The sequence below is a fragment of the Thunnus thynnus genome, chromosome 12 (genome assembly GCF_963924715.1).
Source record: "Thunnus thynnus chromosome 12, fThuThy2.1, whole genome shotgun sequence".
Taxonomy (NCBI): domain Eukaryota; kingdom Metazoa; phylum Chordata; class Actinopteri; order Scombriformes; family Scombridae; genus Thunnus; species Thunnus thynnus.
The window spans coordinates 14,768,170-14,789,323 of record NC_089528.1 but is presented as its reverse complement, the minus strand read 5'-3'; the positions used below and the strand labels follow the sequence as shown (position 1 = coordinate 14,789,323).

The 21,154-nt window shown below is 41.9% G+C and overlaps 1 protein-coding gene across 3 annotated transcripts in view; it reads left to right on the top strand.

Annotated features, from left to right (window-relative positions):
- LOC137194149 (ephrin type-B receptor 1-B) overlaps positions 1-21,154 on the top strand; it is a 162,659-nt gene that overhangs the window by 102,587 nt on the left and 38,918 nt on the right. For all 3 annotated transcript variants that reach the window (XM_067605756.1, XM_067605754.1, XM_067605757.1), the window contains exons 5-6: positions 5,843-6,178; positions 17,767-17,891. In XM_067605756.1, coding sequence (XP_067461857.1) covers positions 5,843-6,178; positions 17,767-17,891 — 461 coding nt within the window. The remainder of the gene's footprint in view (positions 1-5,842; positions 6,179-17,766; positions 17,892-21,154) is intronic.

The following is a 21,154-nucleotide window of genomic DNA, read 5'->3' as shown; positions in this document are numbered from 1 at the left end:
ATAGTCATTGCAGTCACAATTACAGTCTACTACAACATAACATATGCATAGCAGGAAACTATATCCCAATTCTTGAAAATTTTATTTTTATTTCCCATGCATGTTTTAAAAACGTCCTACCGAGAATTGTGTTTCTTACCACCCCTTTTAACATTAACATCTTAAAACCAACTTCAGTTCCTCCTCAATATGCGTTAACAGAATTCTCTTGCGACAGCATATTCAAAGGCTCCTCTGAAGGTTTAACCATAGAGTAGCAGCTGAGTTTCATGCTCAGGGTTCCCTAGATCTCAGCAGGGGGGGGGGGCAGTGAGATCATCCGAGTAAGCATGTCTTTAATACTGTGGGGTCCTGATAAGAGCACTGCTAGTATCTTAAATCAGGTCAATCTGTAGCAGCAGAAGCTTTAGCTTTAGCGCTCCTCGTCAGTGTCAGAGGCACGGGTTTCTGTGTGCTCCAGATCAGTCTGATTAGCTTGCTGATGGATTGTCCAGTGCCTGGCTCTGTCAGCGGGGGCCTTCATGACAATCACCCCCTCCTCCTCCTCTCAGGGATATGCCAAGCCTGGGTTGAAATCAAACTACCCCTCCATCTCCCATCCCTCCTTTATCCCAATCCTCTGCTGACTCAAGTCTACGCCTGAGGACAGAAACACCAAGTGTTCTGTCTCTCAGCATGAAGCCCACTCCTCTCAGCTTGGCTACCCAGCGTAGTGGGCCATGGGACAGTGGTTTGCATTGCACCTCTTCCCTTCCTGGTCCCTTCTCCAGGCTCCAGGCCCCAGTCTGACGTACCTCTACTTCCCTATGGGTGTGTACGTGTGAAAAAAAATTAATGTGTATGTGTGAGAATGGTGCGGTGAGGGGAGATCATCCAGTTCCAGCATGCTGGGCCAGTGGGTTTCTCTCAATGTGTGAGTCAGAGGAGGAGAATGACAAGCTGAGTGGTTACTGAGGGGAGTCAGGCGGTGAAACCAGTGCTGATTGGTCTGTGGGGGGAGAAGGGATGCAGAGATGCAGCGTCCTGGTGTGAGGAATTGTAGAGAATGGCAGAAAAAGGGAAGGGCTTGATGGGAAGGAACGGCTAATTAACAAAGATAGGAAAAAAATGCATTGACACAGTGGGACAAACTAAGATATGAATCTGCACATTTAAAGGTTTAGTCTGAATTTACAAAGAATAAGGGATTGCAAAAAAAAATCTGTCTGGGGAGCTTCTACACATAGCCCGCAGTCAGGCAGGATATGAGAGAGTCAGAATCAGGCATAATACGATGTGAAAAACATGCTGCATATGCATGTTTACATCTTGGAAACCACCACTGCCAGCCACATAAGGAAAATCTTTGGAATGTAATTGAATCAACATAAATATAGGGAAAGAGACGGAAAATAGGATGGTTCTGATGGGTTTCCACATTCCTGATCTGCACCATATTGGCTCTAGATCTTGTGGCTGTCACACAGTACACATATCTGTGGCCAGTACCCAGAAAGCCATCTTGATCCCCATCACACACTGTCCACGCCTCATAACACAGACAAAACCATCAAGACGCCTGACTGAAAGGACAGTTATCTGTTTTTCCATTCCCCTAATCATCCCTTTTAGTTGTTTTTTTTTTCTTCTTTGCTCACCTATTCACTTCCTCTCCACTCTCCTTGTTCGTTTTCAAAGAGAAAAGGGAGTGAGCTGTCAAAGTGCATAAATATTCTGTTCTTTTCTCCAAGTTTTTTTTTTTTTTTTCCCCCCACTTCAACTCAGTTGTCAGTTCTGGAGTCAGTTGAGGGTGCTTTCCACAGTGCAGCAGTCAGCTGGCCAGTTTCCTGTCTCAGTAATGCAGTAGTAAATAGAGCTAAATCAAGGTAATTGTCTGGCCTACTCTAATCCTTGTACTGGCTTGGAAGACATAATGCTATCCAGACTGGAGTGTGTATGTACATGCACGCATGTTCAAGAGTGCCGTCAGTCTCTGTCACATCTAGAGATTTATGAATGCAGAGTCACGGTAATTCAACATAGTTCCTATAGAGAGTAACGTGGGTGTGTAGATTATCCTTTAGACAATTAAAGAAAAACTGCAGCGTATTCATATTGTGTCTCCTCAGACTGTTCATTGCAGATGCACCCACATCTCCCAGGCTGCATTGCACGCACACATACGCGCTAATACATACAGTCTATCCGTGACTCCCTCAGTCTCTCAGCCAGGCAACATTAGTCCCTATAACATGTTTTATTTCATGTCTCACCAGCCCACACAGCCCTTCTTTCTCTCTCCCAGCTCCTTTGGCTGTGATCAGTATCTCCACACAGGGACCTTCTGTCGGTCCCTCAAGGCCTGTTTCACATCATAAAAACAAACACTTTGAAAGAAGAGAAACGCCGGCCTCAAACCACTCAAAGGGTGGATGAGTAAACAATGTGCAGAAGTGTTTATTTTGGGCAAAAGGGCACTCTTGATATTAGAAGCCAGGGGAGAAAACTGGGCTGTGCTCGTTCACAGCCACCTGTTAAAGCCCTCTTACTACCAGCCCACCTGTAGCAGTAGCCACCAGTCAGTAACTTTCAAGTGCCTGATCAGAAACATGTACGAGTGTGGAAGACCTGATGAGCGGCATGGTACAAATTATTATAACACTGGAGATAACGTACATCCCAATATTGCAGAATTTAAGTATGTATTTTTTTAATGCCTTTTGTACTTGTCTATAGTAGCGCAAATGGTCATCATCATGCTTCAGCTCGTTCTCATAAGAAAAATGACAGTATAGGTCTAAAATTCAGGCCAGCAAAAATGACCTATAGTTACGGTTACGCCATCTAGCAGCCATAGTAATCCTGATCCGGGGGAGTGACGCAGTTCAGATGACGTCATTATAAGATAACAGTTGCCTTATTAGGAGGAGGTGGGTTGGGTGGATGGCTAGATAGTTAGAAAAAGTTGTTAGTTGGCAAAATGTAGACTTTGGTGCAGGAGACTGCTGTTCGCTTCCCATTTCCAACTAGATAGCTAGATAATTAGATGACAAAAAGTGGACTTAGCACACATTACAATTCCATATAAAATACATTGCAGTTTGTCATAGGGGCATATACTTGTTCAAAACATGTTACAGTATGTATTTGTGTGGAACTGATCTACTCCCACATAGCCCATTTTGATGTTTTGCTGCTGTAAAGACTAGCGTAAGGTATGCTACTGTTGGTGTCTTCCTGACCTTAAAATGCCCTTGTCCATTTTTGTATATTCATGCCCTGTGAAGCATGGTATTGAAGTATGCAATGTGGTGCAGATGGGTGTTACTTGCACTTCAAGACCCAATGGGTGGATTTTTTTTTTAAGTCTTGCACTGAGAATAGATGTCATGTCTGATTTTAATAAAACAATATGACATGATACAGCAGAATTATGATTGAGATTCAAATTTTATTTAATAGGATTGACTCAAGAAACATGTTGTTAGAAAAAAGCTCTCCAGATAGTCATGTAGACAAAATTATTTTCTGTTCCTTGACACACAGTTTTGGCAGCAATTGCGTTGTTGTTGCAAGTGAACATAGGCAAACCTAATTGAATACAAACATAATAATTGGGGGAGGTGGGGGGGGCTAAGTTTTGGCTGAGCTGAAGGCCCAGCTCTAATAGTCACAGTTAACGATATTGATTTCCTACTTGGAGAAGCCGGTCTTCACTCTCCTGTCTATTTGGTTAGCCAGTATCGTCATATGCCACTGTAATTGCCCTGGCTGTTTAAAAGGTATGACACGTATAATGTGACTGGCTGAGATGACATGATTCATCCCTCCACTCCTCCTATTCGCATTCCCCTTCACCAAACGCTTTTGTGCATAATGCAATTGCCTTTACTAAACAAAAATAACAAGTGCGCTTTGATACACCCTCATTGTCCTTGTGCAAATGACCTGGCACTTTGCACTGGTTGTTGTGATTGCATCATTAAAATAGAGCCCTTACTGTGTTGTGATACAGTGCATGTCAGTAAGGGTGCAGGGGCTGCTTGGAGATGATGTTAGGCTCCTACAGTATAACCTACGTGAAAGCAACATGTATGTAAGCATAACCAAGTCTGACTGGCATGGCTAAATGAACACCAGCTGAGAGCCTGTAAGTAACGTTCTCAACAAATTAAATCCTATGGCAAATTAAAACAGCCAAAGGCTGCAGTAATAGTCTGCAAATCACTAGTTAAGTGGCAGTCACATCTGATTTCTCATGCCGTCTCTGCATATGTGGAGCTTGGTTGTAATTGGGATGAAGGAGTGAGACACCATGTTCACACCTCAACTTTATCCCCCCCCCCCCCCAGTGCTGTATAAATGCATTGATACAGACAGTGCAGGCATGAATACATGGAAACAGATTGTTCAGGCATGTGTGCTCGTGCCACATGCATATTCCACGTGAGCAGTTGTGCATTGCTTGTCCCAGCAATGCAAATTTAAGGGCGAGTGCATGTGTGTGATGGATGATACAGAGGATGCAAGTGGTGTGTATAACATATGAAGTGCCTATTGTGCAGTCCCTGAGGGGAAAAGTGCTGTCAATTCCCTTATATGGTCTGGACCTATACAACACATACCCTTTTTGTTGTATTCTCCCTCTACAATACATCTGGTAGCATCCAAAGACCAAATTATGTTTCATTTGACCATGTATCTGGAGCATATACTGTCCTCTCAGCCAGACCATAATAATTACACCATGGAGGTCACACCCTTCCTGTCACTGACCTCTCTGTTATGGAGGCGCTGAGCCGAGGTCGCAGAAGCAACAGTGCCATTCCCTCACCCTTGTGTATTTTGCCGCTTTGTCCCAGCTCCCCAGGGCTATCCCACATGGCTTTGCAGTAACAATGATTAATTGTATCTGTGTTGACTGAAGTAACTATCTGCTCTATACAGTACCCAAAGAAATGAGAAACTCAAGTGCTATATCATAATATGCTGAAAAATCTCTATGTATTCCTCTTGCTGTCATGTTTTTCTCAGTTTTAAAAGAAAGCAGAATAGTAAAGGAATTGCAGTATGTAAGAGAACTGAATAATTTTTGAAATGGTCTCTAGAACTGAGTGAATTTTCAGTTTCACTGTAGTCATGGGTCTAGAAATAGGTCAGTTTAACTTCTCCCTTAATGATAAAGGTCAGGATTTATGGAGGATAAATTGGTACCAGATCAGCTCTGCAGGGCAGTCTCACTCAACCTAAGCAGCACTGACTAAGGGCTTTGGCGAGCTTCTGCTTTATTGGCAGTATCTGGTATCTGAGAAGAAAGCACTGCCTCTGAGCAGCCGGGGGGACCAAGTCTCAGCTAAGCAAAATTCTGCACTGCCATTTGAATAGATTTTCACTACTAAAGAATTGTACTCCAATTGCAGGAGGCTGAACAAGTCACTTTTCTGCACCCTAATATTAAGCTACCACTCAAGCAAAACAACGGTTTTATTATTTCTTGATTTCTCTCTGAATATCATCTTTGAGGTTCTGCTCCAGCTGCGGGCTATGAGGGAGTGAACAGGAGCGTGAATCTCCAGAGCCACATGGATAAGAATACTCCATGCAACACTGCATTTTGCTAAATAACCAATGTTTGATAGACACAAACGTTTCGCTGTATGATCTCTCTGGGTGTGAACGGAATAAATTAGCATTCCAATTGTGCTAAAGATGAAGAAAAAGAAGAAAAAGACAAGTTGCTTTTGGCCAACAATACTTATATTTATTACAGGGTTGTGCAACTAATACATTCTTTTTTAGTTAGTTTAGTTTTTTAGTTATATGACTCTGGCCACACAGGCTTACATCTTTGCTCTGTCTACAGGTGTCCCATCCAGCCCAAGGAATGTGATCTCCATTGTGAATGAAACCTCTGTGATCCTGGAGTGGCATTCTCCCAGGGAGACGGGCGGCCGTGATGATGTTGTTTACAACATAGTGTGCAAGAAGTGCCGAGCTGACCGGCGCTCCTGCTCCCACTGTGACGACAACGTTGATTTCATCCCTCGACAGCTGGGTCTGACTGAGACCAGGGTGTTCATCAGCAACCTGTGGGCTCACACTCTCTACAGCTTCGAGATACAGGCAGTCAACGGAGTCAGCAATAAGAGCCCGTATCCCGCACAGCATGTCTCCATTGACATCACCACCAACCAGGCTGGTAAGTGGCTGCTATGACAAGGTGTGATGATGATAATGATGATGTGACAGTGGCACATGATGATGACAACTATGCTGATCCATCTATAATATCATCATCATCATCATGTTACTGTCCATACAGGCATTGTTCTTCATTAAATAGTTATTCTTTGTAAGCAATCTAGTTTTCCCCTTCCCTGAACAGTTTTATTTCATTTTACATTTGTGAAATGGCAAATGCTGCTGTCATAGCATGAGTGTGAAACATTTCAACTCAAAGAGCACGATGTGAATTCCAGAGTCTCACTTCACAGCATAGCTGGCTGCAGGGCCACTAAGATTTCACATTGCTCCACCGTGAATAATGACTTTAAGGCTTGAAGCGCAAGGGCAGCTGGTTTAGTGAAAGTTATACATACATGCTCCCTTTCTGGGCCTTCCTTCCCTGAATCAAAGTAACGGCTTTGCCTTTTGAAAACACGATAGAGGAGTTCAAACCCAGACCCAAGACACAGCATGTTAAATTTTGTGGCAGGACAAGCGCAATTCACTGCACTGTCTCTCTTTCCTTTGTAGTTTATTTACACATCAAATCCGATGACAGAAATAGCCCCAGTTTGCATATCTCTCTGCGCACTCCAGAAATTCTTGCTTTTTAACATTGAGAAAGGTAATCATACCTCTACAAACAACATATGAGTCATTCGTGAAACCTCTTGTTTTTGTGGAGTTTTTTTTTTTTTTGAGGTTCACATCTGGAGGTTGCAGGCTGTTTGCTTCACAGTCTGACATGTCTCTTTGTTGTTTTTCTTTGGTCTTTGTTTAATGAGACTCTGTTTTGAGAGCAATGCCGCACAGCAAGTCTCTACTTCTACCTTCACAGAAGACTACACCCGACTTGAAACCTGTCTGTAAATCCTCAGATTGATACACTGACACACTGCTGCTCTTTGAATTAACAAAAACAACAAGAGGATTCATCGTACTTAATTTTGTCCCTGTTATATCTTAGAGTTATACTGAGAATTTGATATCGGGAGTGAGCCACAAAGCCATTATTTCTTTGGTTCTTAGCTGAGCTGAGAGGGCTGTGGCAACAGACACAGATATGTTGAACTACAAGTTTCACCTTTAGCGTTGTATAACGGCTACCCAGGTTCATCTCTGTTCACTGTTCAATACTTTAATGTCAGCCCGGAGGAGACCGACCCAAGATAGATACATAGGCAGCTGCTGTTTTCAGGCCACGCTGACATATTCTTCACTCCTGCTCTTTCCCTGTTCTCTCTCTCCTTGTCTGTCTCTCTGTATGTTTGTATGCTTATGTGTGCTTTCTCCGACTTTGCCTGTGATGGATCTGAGCCCAGCCAGTAAAAATGACCTTCATCTCGTTTCTCTCTCCTTTCCTCTCTTTTTCCCCCCGTTCTGTCTCTCTGTATGTTTGTGTGTGTATGGCATGTGTGTGCTCATCCTCTAACTATGCCTGTGATGGGATCTGAGCCCAGCCAGTGGAAATGACAGGTCGAGGATATTGTCTTTGCCGGTCCTTTTTGCTACAGCGTTTTTCATGCTCTTGTAGGTCTTTGACTTGTAGTCAGAAGCACCTATCAAGGGACAGATATTGACCAAGTGAAAAATTTAAATGAGACTCTCTTCATTTTTCTGTGTTTCTGTGGGTGAAGCGGACCGTGAAAATCACAGCTTGTGGGACCTAATAACAGACATGAGGTGGAGTTACAGTGTGGTGAAAGACGAGATATTGTCTGTTGAGTTTATACTGGCAAGGTTCCCATAAGAAAAGAGTTACTAGGTTTGTCAACTTGAGCCTGTGCAACCTTCTGACTATGCCTCACGATTTTCTGTGTCACATTGTCATGTTTTCTGTCATATACAGTTGAGTGCTTGCGTCAGCAAATGTGTATTCTGATCCAATGATTAAATACCTGCTGTCAAATGAATTCAGAATTACTGATGCACATTTCCTCTTTAATCGCAGAATGAACTCGCTTCACATTTATCTCAGAGAGCAATGAAACAGTAATTGCTTTATCCAGATCCCTTTTGTATAGGAGTACATTTTGAAATTAAATTTGGCCCAGTTGGTGGAGGGCATACCGTATTTGATTACGACGACTCTCAGAGGAATGTAATGACCAACTGAACTTGTCTTTATCTCAGAATGAGTCAGGAGAGGAGTGGGAGGGAAGACAGGCCGGGAAGGAGAAAGGGAACAGGTTTTTTTTTTTTTTTTTTTTTTACCAAACTGCAAGACTGTGACAGTGAAGGAGAGGAAAATGAGGGAGTAAATAGGTCTGATTATCAGGGTGGCCTAATGGTGCTGACTGTCCCCATTTGACGGGCTAATAGCACACTTGACAGATGTAGAAGAAGCGATGCCTAGGCCTATTGTTGAAGTCTGCTGCAGTAATGAGGTGTCTGCCAGTAATCTGCCAGGCCTATGTCCAGCCCTATGTGGCTTTGTAGCCAGGTAATTGCACTGTTCTTAGTTCCTAGAGGCAGAAGTAACCAGAAGGGATTGATGTTAATAATGCACTTCAAAACCTAAAAGCAGCGACTGTCTTAAAACGTAGGGCTCAATTTTTGTGTGTTCACAAAAAGGGTTGCATGAAGGAATAAAACATGTTGCCATATTCGGGAACCTTGAAATCCTCTTGTCCATTCATTTGGTATTTTTATGCCCTGTATCCTTGCATGATGCAAGGATGGGAGAGGTGGCGCAACAACATGCCGTGTAAATTTCCAATGCAACACCAGTCATCCATTTCATCATGTCACTCATGCCAATATACTGTAATTCTTGCAAATGTGAATTTGGAAAAAAGCAAACTGTAAACCAAATGAATATATAATCACTCTTTTATTCAGCTGGTATGTTATTAGTTCTCAAATATAAAGGCAAATATTTCCTTCACTTCACTTTTAAAGCAGAGGAATGACTGGTCCAGCACAATCAAAACCCTGTTGAAACATATTTGATCCCTGCAGCGTCAGAATGACAGGTTTAACACTTAACTGTGTGACGCTGTTTAGACTTAACAGACAAACAATGCTAAACCCTAATTTAAAATGATGCCCTAGCTATACTAGAGCCAGTAGACCAGACAGATTTCTTTGTTTATGTGACATAGCCAATACACATCAGGCGATACACAGGTACGAGAATGTCCAGGATGTGAAAGTTGAAATTTGTCCATTGAATATTTTGACTGCAATGCTGTATTCCATTGGACTCAGTTATCTAAAACATGCTTTGGACAGCTACTGATTTAGAAAGTAATTTGTGATAAACGTAAAAGTGAAATGTGGCACAGTAAAAGGTAAGGAGTGCACTGCTCACAGTCTCCTCTAAATCCCTCTTAACTCTGTCTTTCAAGGTGAGCCATTTTTGTCAGTGCAGTTATGCTCAGCGCAGCTATTAAAAAGGTTTTGGGATGAGTAATACTGTGTGTTTGCTTAGCAGATAATAATTAATCAACTCATCCTCATATTTATTTTCCATTTCACTGTGTGTGAGCTATTAGCTTCACCGTGTCACTAAAATGAGTGCCTGTAGTGTCAATCACATGCAGTACATCTCAGTTTAAAGGACCACTTCATTGTTTCCCAACCATTTCTCAATGCACGGCCCTTGTCATATAGATTTGTGATATTCTACATTTTATTTAGCACCACAAAACCTGATGATGAAGTTTCAGGCCAAGCAAAAGTAAGAAAAGCTGCAGTTTTCCTGGTATTTCAGTGGAGTCTTTGCCTGCTCAGTTTGACGTGGCTTTAGTGTGGACTTTTGTGAGATTAAAGAAAACCTACCTAGAAAACAATAAGGCAGCAGTAGTTAGAAGGGTTTTTGTGAAATGGCTATGAGAAGTCAAAGGTGGGGGGAGGAAATGGAGAGCATGGGCGAGGAGGAGGAGGAGAGGAGGAAATAATGGAGGTGAGGAGGGAGTTGAAGGGATTTAGTGTGAATCACTGAAGAGGCCATTTAACTGCCCTAGATCCCACCGTGTGTCTGGGAGGAAGGACTGATCAATAGTGTGATTTAGGAGTTCATTCACAGCCTGTGCTCTCCAGGAGATACACGCACACACACATCCAGATACAGACACACAAAGGTTATATATCGCCCTCTTTTAGGCTATCATTCATGCCTGGCCTGAATTTAGTCATATTTATCAATGTTTGCTATTGAAAAATAGCCATTTTATGTCCCTTTTGTGAAGTAGTATGGTTTAATTTATGAGGTAATAGACACTCTACTTCTAGTGAATTTATTAAAATGTTAAATGACCACAAAGATAAATATACTTTATATGGTAGTCAGGTGGTGGCAGTAAAAGTACTTGAGGTGAAAACTACTGTGCAGACATGGCAGCCATGTTTTCTTATGTAATCCATCCTGGACACTTAACCTACATCCGCTGCTTCAGATGAGGAGGGTATTTTTCTTCCTTTACACATTGTATGACTCCTTTCTACTTTGATTGGTTGTGTGGGGGTGGGGTGGTTTGGTGAACAATGCATGAGGAAAAAAAGTCTATAAATCTCATGACTGGTGCTATCTTTTTCAACTAATGCCTGATGCTCAACATTTCTCTGATCTTACTGGCACAGCCTGCTTGACCTAGATTATGTACCAGCAATCCCTCAGACCACAGAATGCCAAGTATATCTCCAAACAATCCTCCTCCACTTAGCTTTTCTGTTTGGAGAGCTATTCCCACTGAAATGTAAACATCGCTATCCTCGGCCTTCTATGGACAAGTCCGCCCGGGAGGGTTGCATTCAAGATACTAAGATGACATGCACCAGACTGAAATCCAAACAGCTAGATGAATTAAAGAGATTTGCGCTCTGTGGGGTTCAAAAATCAGATGAGATGTTAGGCAAACATGTCCATGGAGGGTATTCAAGACACTACTCATTATGTCTTTTCAGTTTAGAGCATACACAGTCTTGCCATCTGTGTTTTGGGGGGTTGCCATTGTCCTTGTTCCTTCCATCTATGTATCAGAGCAAGGGTGTCTGAGCGTTTCATCACCTTAGACAGTTCTTCAGAGTCTCTCCGGGTGCCATTTTTATTTCATTTGATGCCCGTTCTTATACTGTAAATGTTGGATCCTGTCTCTGGACCATGAAAATGACGTTTTAGCTAGAGGCAAAAGTGTGGGCTGAAATGCAAATGAGCCTGTCGTCAATTTTGATGTCTTTATATAGTGTATTAAGTGACATAGGAAGCGTCTATTTCTATGTTTGTGTCTGTGTGAAAGTATGTGAACTCCTTTTTTTTTTTTTTTTCAAATAGAGCTACAGTACCAGTCAAAAGTTTGGACACAGCTTCCCATTCAAGCTGTATCCAAACTTTTGACTGGTCCGTACGTTCAGAATCCTCCACGTATAATGTGATTTTGAAAATAATTCCAACCATGGTTCCTTGACAGAAATCCGTGGTGCTGAACTGATCCCTCTTTATGATGTTTGAGAGAGGCCCATTACCATGTAGTCATGGCTGGCTTGGCCCTCTGAGCCCCTGCTAATAGGGAGGGTAGTAGTTAAACCTATGCCTTTGACAGAGGCACAGCACATGACTATAGGCCGCTCTCCTCATCTGAGACACTGAGCCCCTATTAGGAGGCTGCATGGTTCAATGGTGTGCCAGCATCCTAAAGCACAAATCACAAGTGCACTACAGAGAAAGAATAACTCGGTTTATATACTGTGTGAATGTATCCATATGTATCTGTGTGTTTTCTGTATACAACATGGCTGAATGGGCCTCTGGTCTGAGATCAGCTGACCAATTTTGTGTAACTTTCTGTCCAATCATTTCACTGAATAACTGAGGCAAAGCAGGAACTTCGAGCTGAGTATTGTGAAAGCTGTGCTGCATGAAGAACACAGATGGCAGCTTGCACTCAGTCTATCCCAGAAATCTCACAAGGAAGGGGTTACAGTAGGAGAGAGTTGGAGACATGGAACTTACATACTCATTTTGGGGTTGAATTAATAAAACAAGTGACAGATATTAGCTATTTCATTGGCGATACATATGTATAGAGTTTTTACTTGCAATTTTATGAACTTCAGTTCATTTTGCTGGGAGTGCTGCTCACCCTGTGAAAACAATTGTGTAATGTTTCCTGTGGCTCTGGAGGGAGTTTTCTCAGGTCTGAGAAAATAACCTAATGTCATCAGGGTTAGTTGGAGACTACAAAAGTTTAACAGACAGCCTGCATTACCAACTTGAGGCATGGAGTTTGAAAACATTGGGCATTTAGGGGCGTAGGGTCTAACGAAGACACGCTATTGAGTTGCATTAAGAGAAATGTAGGATGACAAGTTTTTGGAGCTTTACCAAGGGACTAAAAGTCAGCAAATTTCAGCCTCTGAATCAGTTTTGACTCTTTTTTTCTCTCGTGAGTCCAACTTTTTGGAAGTACAATAAGAAATCTCTGGAGCTCTCTTTTAAGATGTAGAACGGCACATTTGACTCCTCACTGTACTATATGAATTATGGTGACAACACTGAAGTAAGAAATAATGAAAACAACGGCTCAGGTCTGTGCCAGACATGTAAAATGATGCTCCAACTCATCTGTATTCCATAGTAGATTAATTGTACAAAAGTAAAGAAGTTTTTCATTCTTTCATCACTTTTTTTTTCATACTCCCTCTTTCTTTTTCTTCCCCTGTCTGTCTCTCCCTCTCTGCCCCTCCTTCCTTTTCTTCCTCTCTCTCTGTCTCAGCCAGACACAGAGAGGCTTTGACTTTGATTAATGGTGAGCCAAGCTCTGCATTAAAAGCCAGGGGCAGCAAGTGGGGCCAGATAAAAGTGGAGCACAGGAGCAAGGGATGGGAGGGATGTAGGGAGGAGAGAGGAGTGCAGGACACAGTCACCAATCACTGTCAGCATCATCGTCCCAGGGTGACAGTGGGGGACGCAGTTGGAGGGGACAGCGGTGCTTCATTGGGCTGAACCTCACCCTCATACAGGCACGACACATTGTCTATGACAGGCTCTTCACACATAGGCTACTAGGACACATGGACACACATACATGTGCACACACTCTTTATCTCTCTCTTCTGCTTTTCCTCTCAAAAACATGGTCACTGTCTGTCCAGTGGGACACACCAGTGATGAAAGATTTTTTTTTTTTCTTTTAGCAAGGAGTGAGGTAAGAATGTGTGTTGCAAGGGTATAGCTGGATAATCAGACTAAATTGCCATTTAGTTTTCACCTCTTTATGCAGTCAGACATTGTGTTCAATTAAGCTAGGGTTATCTTGAATTTTCATGAATATAAACCCCCCATTAAATGTTGCACAGACAGTTCCGAGATGTAAGAGTTTTTTTGTGGATTCTGGTTCTGACACAGGAAGATGATGTCTCAATCCTTAATCCCACCTACAAATCTCTGATTGGCTCGGTTGCTTCCCCAACTGGGGTGAACATGCATCAATAAGCACAATACCAGACCTTTTTTTTTGAATCGCTGAAAAAAGATGTGGCTGGTGAGTCAGAGATCGACGATAGACACTTAGCACAAAAAAAATTTCCATGATGAAAACTGATGTTTCTCTGTCTGTGCGCCTGAATGCATGAATTGAGTTGGGATCGGGACTTGGGGCTGGGGTTGTGTAAAATACCTCTCCTCCACAGCCCCTTTTTCCACTGCAGGAATTTCTGTGTGGAGTGCCCCTCCCTTGGGTCTGTCAGGAACAGTGTGTGCCTGTGGCCGGTAATTGATAATGCGGCCCAGGCAGCCCTAGCCCTGGTCAGTGGAGCGTGAACCAGCCTGAGAGGCAGAGAGGCTGAAGTGCACCGAGGTGAAGCTTAGCCCTCACACTCTCTGTCTAGGGTATGAGAGAAGGAGGGAGGGCAGGAGGTGAGAGCCAAGGGAGGCAGATGGAACAGTATCCATTCACACTGACAGGATAAACAGAGCCCTTTCATTTGTTTACATTTTAGGCAATTATCTGACACTCAAATCAAGAAATACTTACCCTAATCAAAACTGTAGAATAAGCCTTCTTTCCTACAAAACATGATTTAGAAGCAACCATGACGACCGAAAAGGTCAGGGCCTTTCTCCGTACAGAATCCCTGTGGCAATAGAGTGAGGGTGAAGTATGAAGAGAAGGAAAAGAAATAGAATAACCACTAAGGAGTCAGATAAAAAGGATCATTTACTTGAGAGAGGGTGCTATTTGCTGCCTTTTGAATAGAGGAGTTATTCAGAAAGATGGCGAGTGGAGACCAGGTGGAGCGATGACTAGTCCTCAGCAGTGAGCAGGCCCAGAGCCAAGTGGCTGATAGGCACATAATGTAGCACATGGGCTTGTTTGAGGCTGTATTTATGCCTGCAGACATGGGGGTGGAGATTTCTTTCCAGCCATGTATACAAACACCAAGGCTTTGAACGTAATATGAGCAGTCACAGAATCAGTTTTTAATCAAACTTACTTGTATGCTCACAAATTGGTTTGATGAGTAAGTTTGGTTGGATTCATCTGTGAACTTTAAATTAGAGTTTATTTTAGCACCTTGGAGGAGTTTGTGATTCTTAAGTAGGTTTCTGCCATATTCGCTTACAGTATGCTATTCAGGAGATTGATTTTTATATAGAAGCTAAGCAATTTGTACCTTTTATTTTAAAATTGCATCATTTTAAATAAACACATTTCTGTTTTACTTTTATCTATCGTAGATTGATATATTCACACTAAGTATTCTACTTAAACCCACTTCATAAAAAGGTCACATTTGCTTTTCTGGAAATCCTTAGTCACGTTTCCCAATGAAAAACTCCTCTGCTGTGCAGGAGGTGGTGCATTAAAAAAAAAAAAACACACACACACACACATATACCAACAGTAACAGTGGCAACAGAGAAAAAATATCAGTTAGCATGGTTGGTGAAAAGACAAAACACCTCCAGAACCTCTAACTTGATTACCAGGCATCCAAGTGATCCCTAGTAAGTGTATGACTTCAAAAAACACTCACTGCTATTGAGCTTGAGCTGAAATCCTCACTAACCAAGTCTGTGACATTTAGGAACTTGTCAGCCTGCTCTAGATTACACATATTAACACAACAAATAGATGCAGGAAACGTCAGTATCAGCACCAGGGAAATTTACTTTTTCCTCACAGAGCGGAAAGTCTGGGGTATTGAACATTGACGCTACTGTCAGCAGTGACAAGATATCTGTGGATTTGTAAATGTCAACAGTGAGAAAATCTGCCAAAGTATGATAGCGAAAAGACGGCAGCAATGGACTCTGCAATGGCATATGACACCTGTTCTGAAGGTAAAAATTCAGGTTAATTTCAGTCTAATTTGATTCTTTTTATTTCAGACTTGCATTTCATTTAAAAAAAAAAAATAAAAGTGTTAAAAGATGAGAAATAAATATTTTCATCTTATTTAATGCTGCACTGGTTCAGACTCTGGTTTGGTTGGACCTTAGTAAAAAGCAGTGCTTCAACAAGGTGTGTTAGCAGTAATGCCTACAGTGAAGACAGGCAGTTGAACGTGGTCCTTAAAGATGTGAAACCACACAGGCACACGCACGCACACACACACACACACACACACGCACACACAGAGTTTTATTACGGATGATGTCTTTCCTCTGTCCAATAACACAATCTCTGAGCAGCAAGTGCAGAGCGAAGAGGAGCAGGGGATGATGGAGGGATGACAGTATAGTGGACAAAAATGATGGAATGAGCAGGAAATTGCTCATTCCAGAGTGTCTGGGTTAATTGACAGCCCGTGTGTGTGCATTCAGGTGTACTGGTGCTGAAGGATAAAATACACTGTGCAGCTGGCCTAAAACAATCACTGTACTACATCAGGTTAGATTCCGAAGTGTTTCATTCAGTGACTGGGTCTTTTACATGTTTGCATAGCTCGAGAATACTCTGTTTATGAGAATAGATAGAAACTTGTAATGACTCCTTATAATGTTGCAGGTCCAGTGCAGTCTGGTTTATTGGTTGCATATTTTTTCCTGCCTTCACTGTTTAGTAATTTCATGGCTCACCATGACATCATTTGCACAGAAATCATCAGTGGAGTGTACCAACGGGAGAATTTCACAATAAATCATTTGACATAAATTTTCATAAAATTTTACATGTGTCTCTGTTTACTGCAAGACCACATATTATAACTCTATCAATTCTGTGTCATTTTTATGGTCTTACTGCAACATAGGCAAATTAGATAAACCTCTGTTACTGTATATATGTTATATTTGCCCATTTCATTTAAATATAAATTCTCAAACTAATGACCAAGTGACAGGCCCTGAATGAAAACAATTTAATAAGACCTACTGCAGACTATCTTGAATAATACATTTCTATTGTGCGGTACATTATATTTTAAAGTTAGTTGTATTTGCACATGTTTACTAGATGCATTTACATGTGAATAACTGTGGTATTACTGTAACACAAAACCCCAATTAGGCAATCTACATGACTGAGTGAATTAATAACTAAACCTGCATTTAAATTAGTGAATTATTTATATCGAAACAGAATGTTTAAAAAAAACATTAAATAGCTGTTGATTGCAAATTTAAAATGTCAACCAGCTACTACTTTTGAGCAAGGAGACTCCTGTAGAAAATGAGCATTTCTCTACAGAGATTTGGTGCAGGACTCTGTGAATGGGCACTCCTGGAAAAATCTCAGTATTGGAGCCTGCAGAGAGGACTGTGTTAACTATTGCACCCAGTGCATCCTGAGGATGCCACACACCTTGCTCATGTTTTCTGCCCATGTAGCCAAAACTGCTCCGTCCAACAGTGGACTAAATTCAACACGATTGGTTGCCGGACTCATGCCAGACTCGTGGTGGCTGACGAGGCGCAAAGGTAGTTGGAGTCTTGCTAACTGGAGCTGATTCTCAGCCCAAGTCCACACCCTCACATCTCAGCCAAATATGGCATGCATGTATCGGCCAAAGCCGACTCATATTTGGTCCTGCAGTGCCAAAATATGGCTGAGTGCAGTTCTAATCGGCCTGAATCAGCTGGCTACCTAGGTGCTGATGAGAGTGGCAGTTGTACTGTTTAAACCTGGATTATGTACAGAGCACTGATAGCTGGTGAGTTTAGTGTGTGTTTCTGAAACAGCATGCAGGTGATAATGCATGATTTATTCTAGGTACCCACATTGGATGAACGTTGCAATAGTGCTGTATTTAAAAAAAAAAGTGAATTATCACCCCTGACATCATCGGTGTTTGTAATGCACCCACTTTGATTTGCTATCATTGATCTTTTTGGCATATCACAATTACTTCTTAACCATGACCTCATGACTCCACACGTCCACACAGTCATGTATATGGTTGAAACTGGAAACCCAATGAAAGGAAACCTCTCAGGCTAGTGGCTTCTGCTCACTGCACCATGCACTCAGGATTAGCAAAATGACTGGTGTGTTTTATTATCTTGAAATAAAGATCTTCTTACATCCTTCAAACAGGTGTGGATGAGACAAATCTGTAATTCTCAGCAGTTAATCTAGAAATGTACTAATGCTGTGTTTCTGTTTCTGTGCCTTACAGCCCCTTCCATAGTTCCCATCATGCACCAGATCAGCTCCACCATGAATAGCTTCACACTATCATGGCCACAACCGGAACAACCTAATGGTATCATTCTGGACTATGAGCTGCGCTATTACGAGAAGGTAAGATAAGTGTATGTCTGTGTGGAGATGTATGTTTTTATATGTTTTAATATCTGGTTGCATATATGCATTTTCAGAGTGCAGTTTTTTCAGATGCAGGTGTGTCTCTCACTCTGCACATGCATAGCAAAATGCATGTAATGCCCCCAAAAATCTGAGCTCTCCCGGATATCTGTGAGCGGAGTCCCCTGGGTTGATAATACGTTCTTTCACTGTGTTCACTCCATCTCTCCCACTGTTCTTTGGTTGCTGCTGCAGATGAAGGGAATAGGTTGACCTCTGCTCTAGGCCCACTCTGCACAGTGCAGCAACCTGTCCTGCTGTGAAAATGCATTGCGTCTGGGGGGAGTCACATCGACCCGTCTGCTCACACACAATACGTCTGCTTTATTAAGTCGCCAGCCCTACCCCACAGAGCCTATGTTGCTTCAGTATTGACCTGTAGGCTTTTCCCAAGGCCTTGGACATAATGATACCGAGAGATCGGAGACTCTGGCTTTTTGTTTGGGCCCTTGTTTGTCCTCCTAAAGCTGATCGATAGGTATAGCAAGGTTGGTCATGCACATTTTTTTTTTCTCTTTCCCCAGTCTTTGTCACCTGAAGCTAAGACTTTTGCAAGCCTTGGTGCACCTTCACCTATGTTCTGCTTTCCAAATAATAGATAAAAATCGATAAGAGTTTTATAAATGTTTTTCTTTTTCTGTTGAGTTGTTTATTTCTAACAAACTCATTTTGGCTAAGGTTTGTGGATCAATATTCACAACTCCACCATAGAATAGTGTTTGCCACCTTTTGCATTTTCTATCAGGGAGAACAACAATCATGTTTTTAAATGATGTTTGCAGTTGGAAACTCAGTTATCCAATAATAGCTGCGTTGCTCGCTGTTTTCCCCTCTGGCATTGCACAGGTCATGAAATTGAATCCGATTGCCATGGCCCTGAGAAACCTTATCTGCCAGACAGCTTAGTGTTGTGTAAATAACACTTATACAGCCTCCCATTAGCTCATGAATATCAATGAAACCTAATCCTATTGATGTTTATGTAGCGTGTCCTCACACAAATAGATGAGCACAGCGTAATCACAAATTAGTGAATTAACAAGGACAAGATTACTAATTGCACTGGGATGATTCAGGTGACAGAGAGGTTGCGCTCTACGCTGTCTACCTCTGTCTAAAGGTACCTTTATATCCCCGCTGTACATGTTTCTGTCTATCTAGAAAATGTACCACCATGTGAGTGAGAATAAGACACAGAAGGTGAGTCAGAGTGATTGCTTTGTGACACACTGGGCTGTGGAGATGAGATTTCCACATTGGTGGTCCTCTTTTGACACTCTGTATTTTGGATCTGACGAGGCTTTTTATAGGCCCTAAACAGACTTTCTCGTCAGCCAGCCACTGCTGTCCAAAGTGTCACTGTCGCTATGTGCCTGACTATGATAATGCACCAACCCTCCGAAGAAATAAAATATTTTACCGCTTATTATACACATGCATGATGATAAGTCCACCTAAATTCTCAGTGTCACACACTTAGAATTGGGTTACTTGCATACATGTTTAGCATGCTTGTTGTATATGTAATCGCAGGGGAGTAAATTGCATTCCATCGAGGTCAGTCCTGCCAGCTCTCCATTGATTCTCTGATTGCTTGAGAGGTCTAGAAAATCTGGAAGTTCCACGCAGCTGTAATGTGATGATGTGGCCTTTTCCTCATAAAAGGCAATTATAGAGGGATGTTTCTCACCATGTCTATCACACACTCCCTGCACACTCCCAGCTTTTCCCAGTGCCATGGGTAACTTATCGGCTGGATAATACAACCATAAAAATTTTTGCTTTATATGAAAATGGGCTTGCTATATTCGCCTTCTTTTTTATGCATTTCACCGATGCCTGCATTAATCTAAGCATAGTCACACTGTTATGGTTCTGGAGTTGATTGTCTCAGCGTGCCTGGCACAGTCAGCTAGTCCTTAGCGCAGCAGAGAGCTGTCTCTCTGTACACTCCATCTCACAGCAAGCCTCCTATACCCATTTACAAAGGCAGCTTCTCCAGCAGCATGGCATTGTCACACTTTGTGTCGAGTAATACCTAAGGATTATCGTAAAAGAAAACTCTACCTTTTTGGCCGCCATTCTGAGCTCACAAGTGTTATTGTTGTAGATATAGCTTTACATATTTTAAACTGCTAATTTTTGTTTAGCTGAAGATTATTTTTCTGGCATGTTTCTGTTTATTTGATAGTTTACAGTAGAGAGTGAAAGGAAGAATAGTATGAAAGATTGGGGGAAATGCAACAAAGGTCCCAAGTTGGATTCAAATCAGGGACATTGCAGGTATGTGACATTGACTGCTGGGCCACCAAGATGCCCTGTGGGGTCACAATTAGACACTGCTTCAAAGTGTTGGACCAAGGCTGTCTCAGGGGCAGGGGTGAAAAAATATAAAGGGCACCTGATACATTCAATGAGCCCCCACTTCACAATGTTTTTTCTCCCATACAGTGCACCCTATAAGGCAGCTTTTTCATTAAAAGGGCACCCGAATTCTGCAATTCAGTATGTTAGGCTTAGGGGAACCATAAATTTTCCTTTTTTTTTTTTTTTGTTCACTGGAAGAGTACCCATACAGAACCTTCAGCTCAACCAGTCACATATAACTAGACAGTTATTACAGAACTTTGGTATGTTTTCTCCTTTGTGGGGGCAGCTCAGAGGGCACTTCCATAGTACTTTTTTGGCCTTGGGGGCATTACGGGGGCAGTTGCCCACCCTGCACACCCCTTTAGTCCACTAGTGTTGCTTCATAATGTTGTCTTCCCAGAGGTGGAATTAGTATTCAGATCATTTATTTCATTACGAGTGAATATATTGCCATCAAAAGCAAAAGTATGGAAGTCTTATCAGCTAAATGTACTTAAATTATCAAAAGGGAAAGTAGTTGTTTTGCAGAGTGACTCTTTTCACAAAGTTATAATAATACATACATATATATATTATATATACATATATTATGTTACTGGATTATCATTACTGCTGCATTAATGTGTGAACAGCATTGGTGTTGTAGCTGATTGAGGTGGGGATTATTTTGATTACTTTTAGCTTATGGTTTCATTTAGAATAATAGATGGAATAATTGTAGTGAAGCTATATTTTCCTGATATGTAGTGGAGTAGAAAGTAACAGAACATGGAAATACTCAGCAGGTGGAATGAGTAAACATCACACAGGTTTAAGCCAATCAATGACAC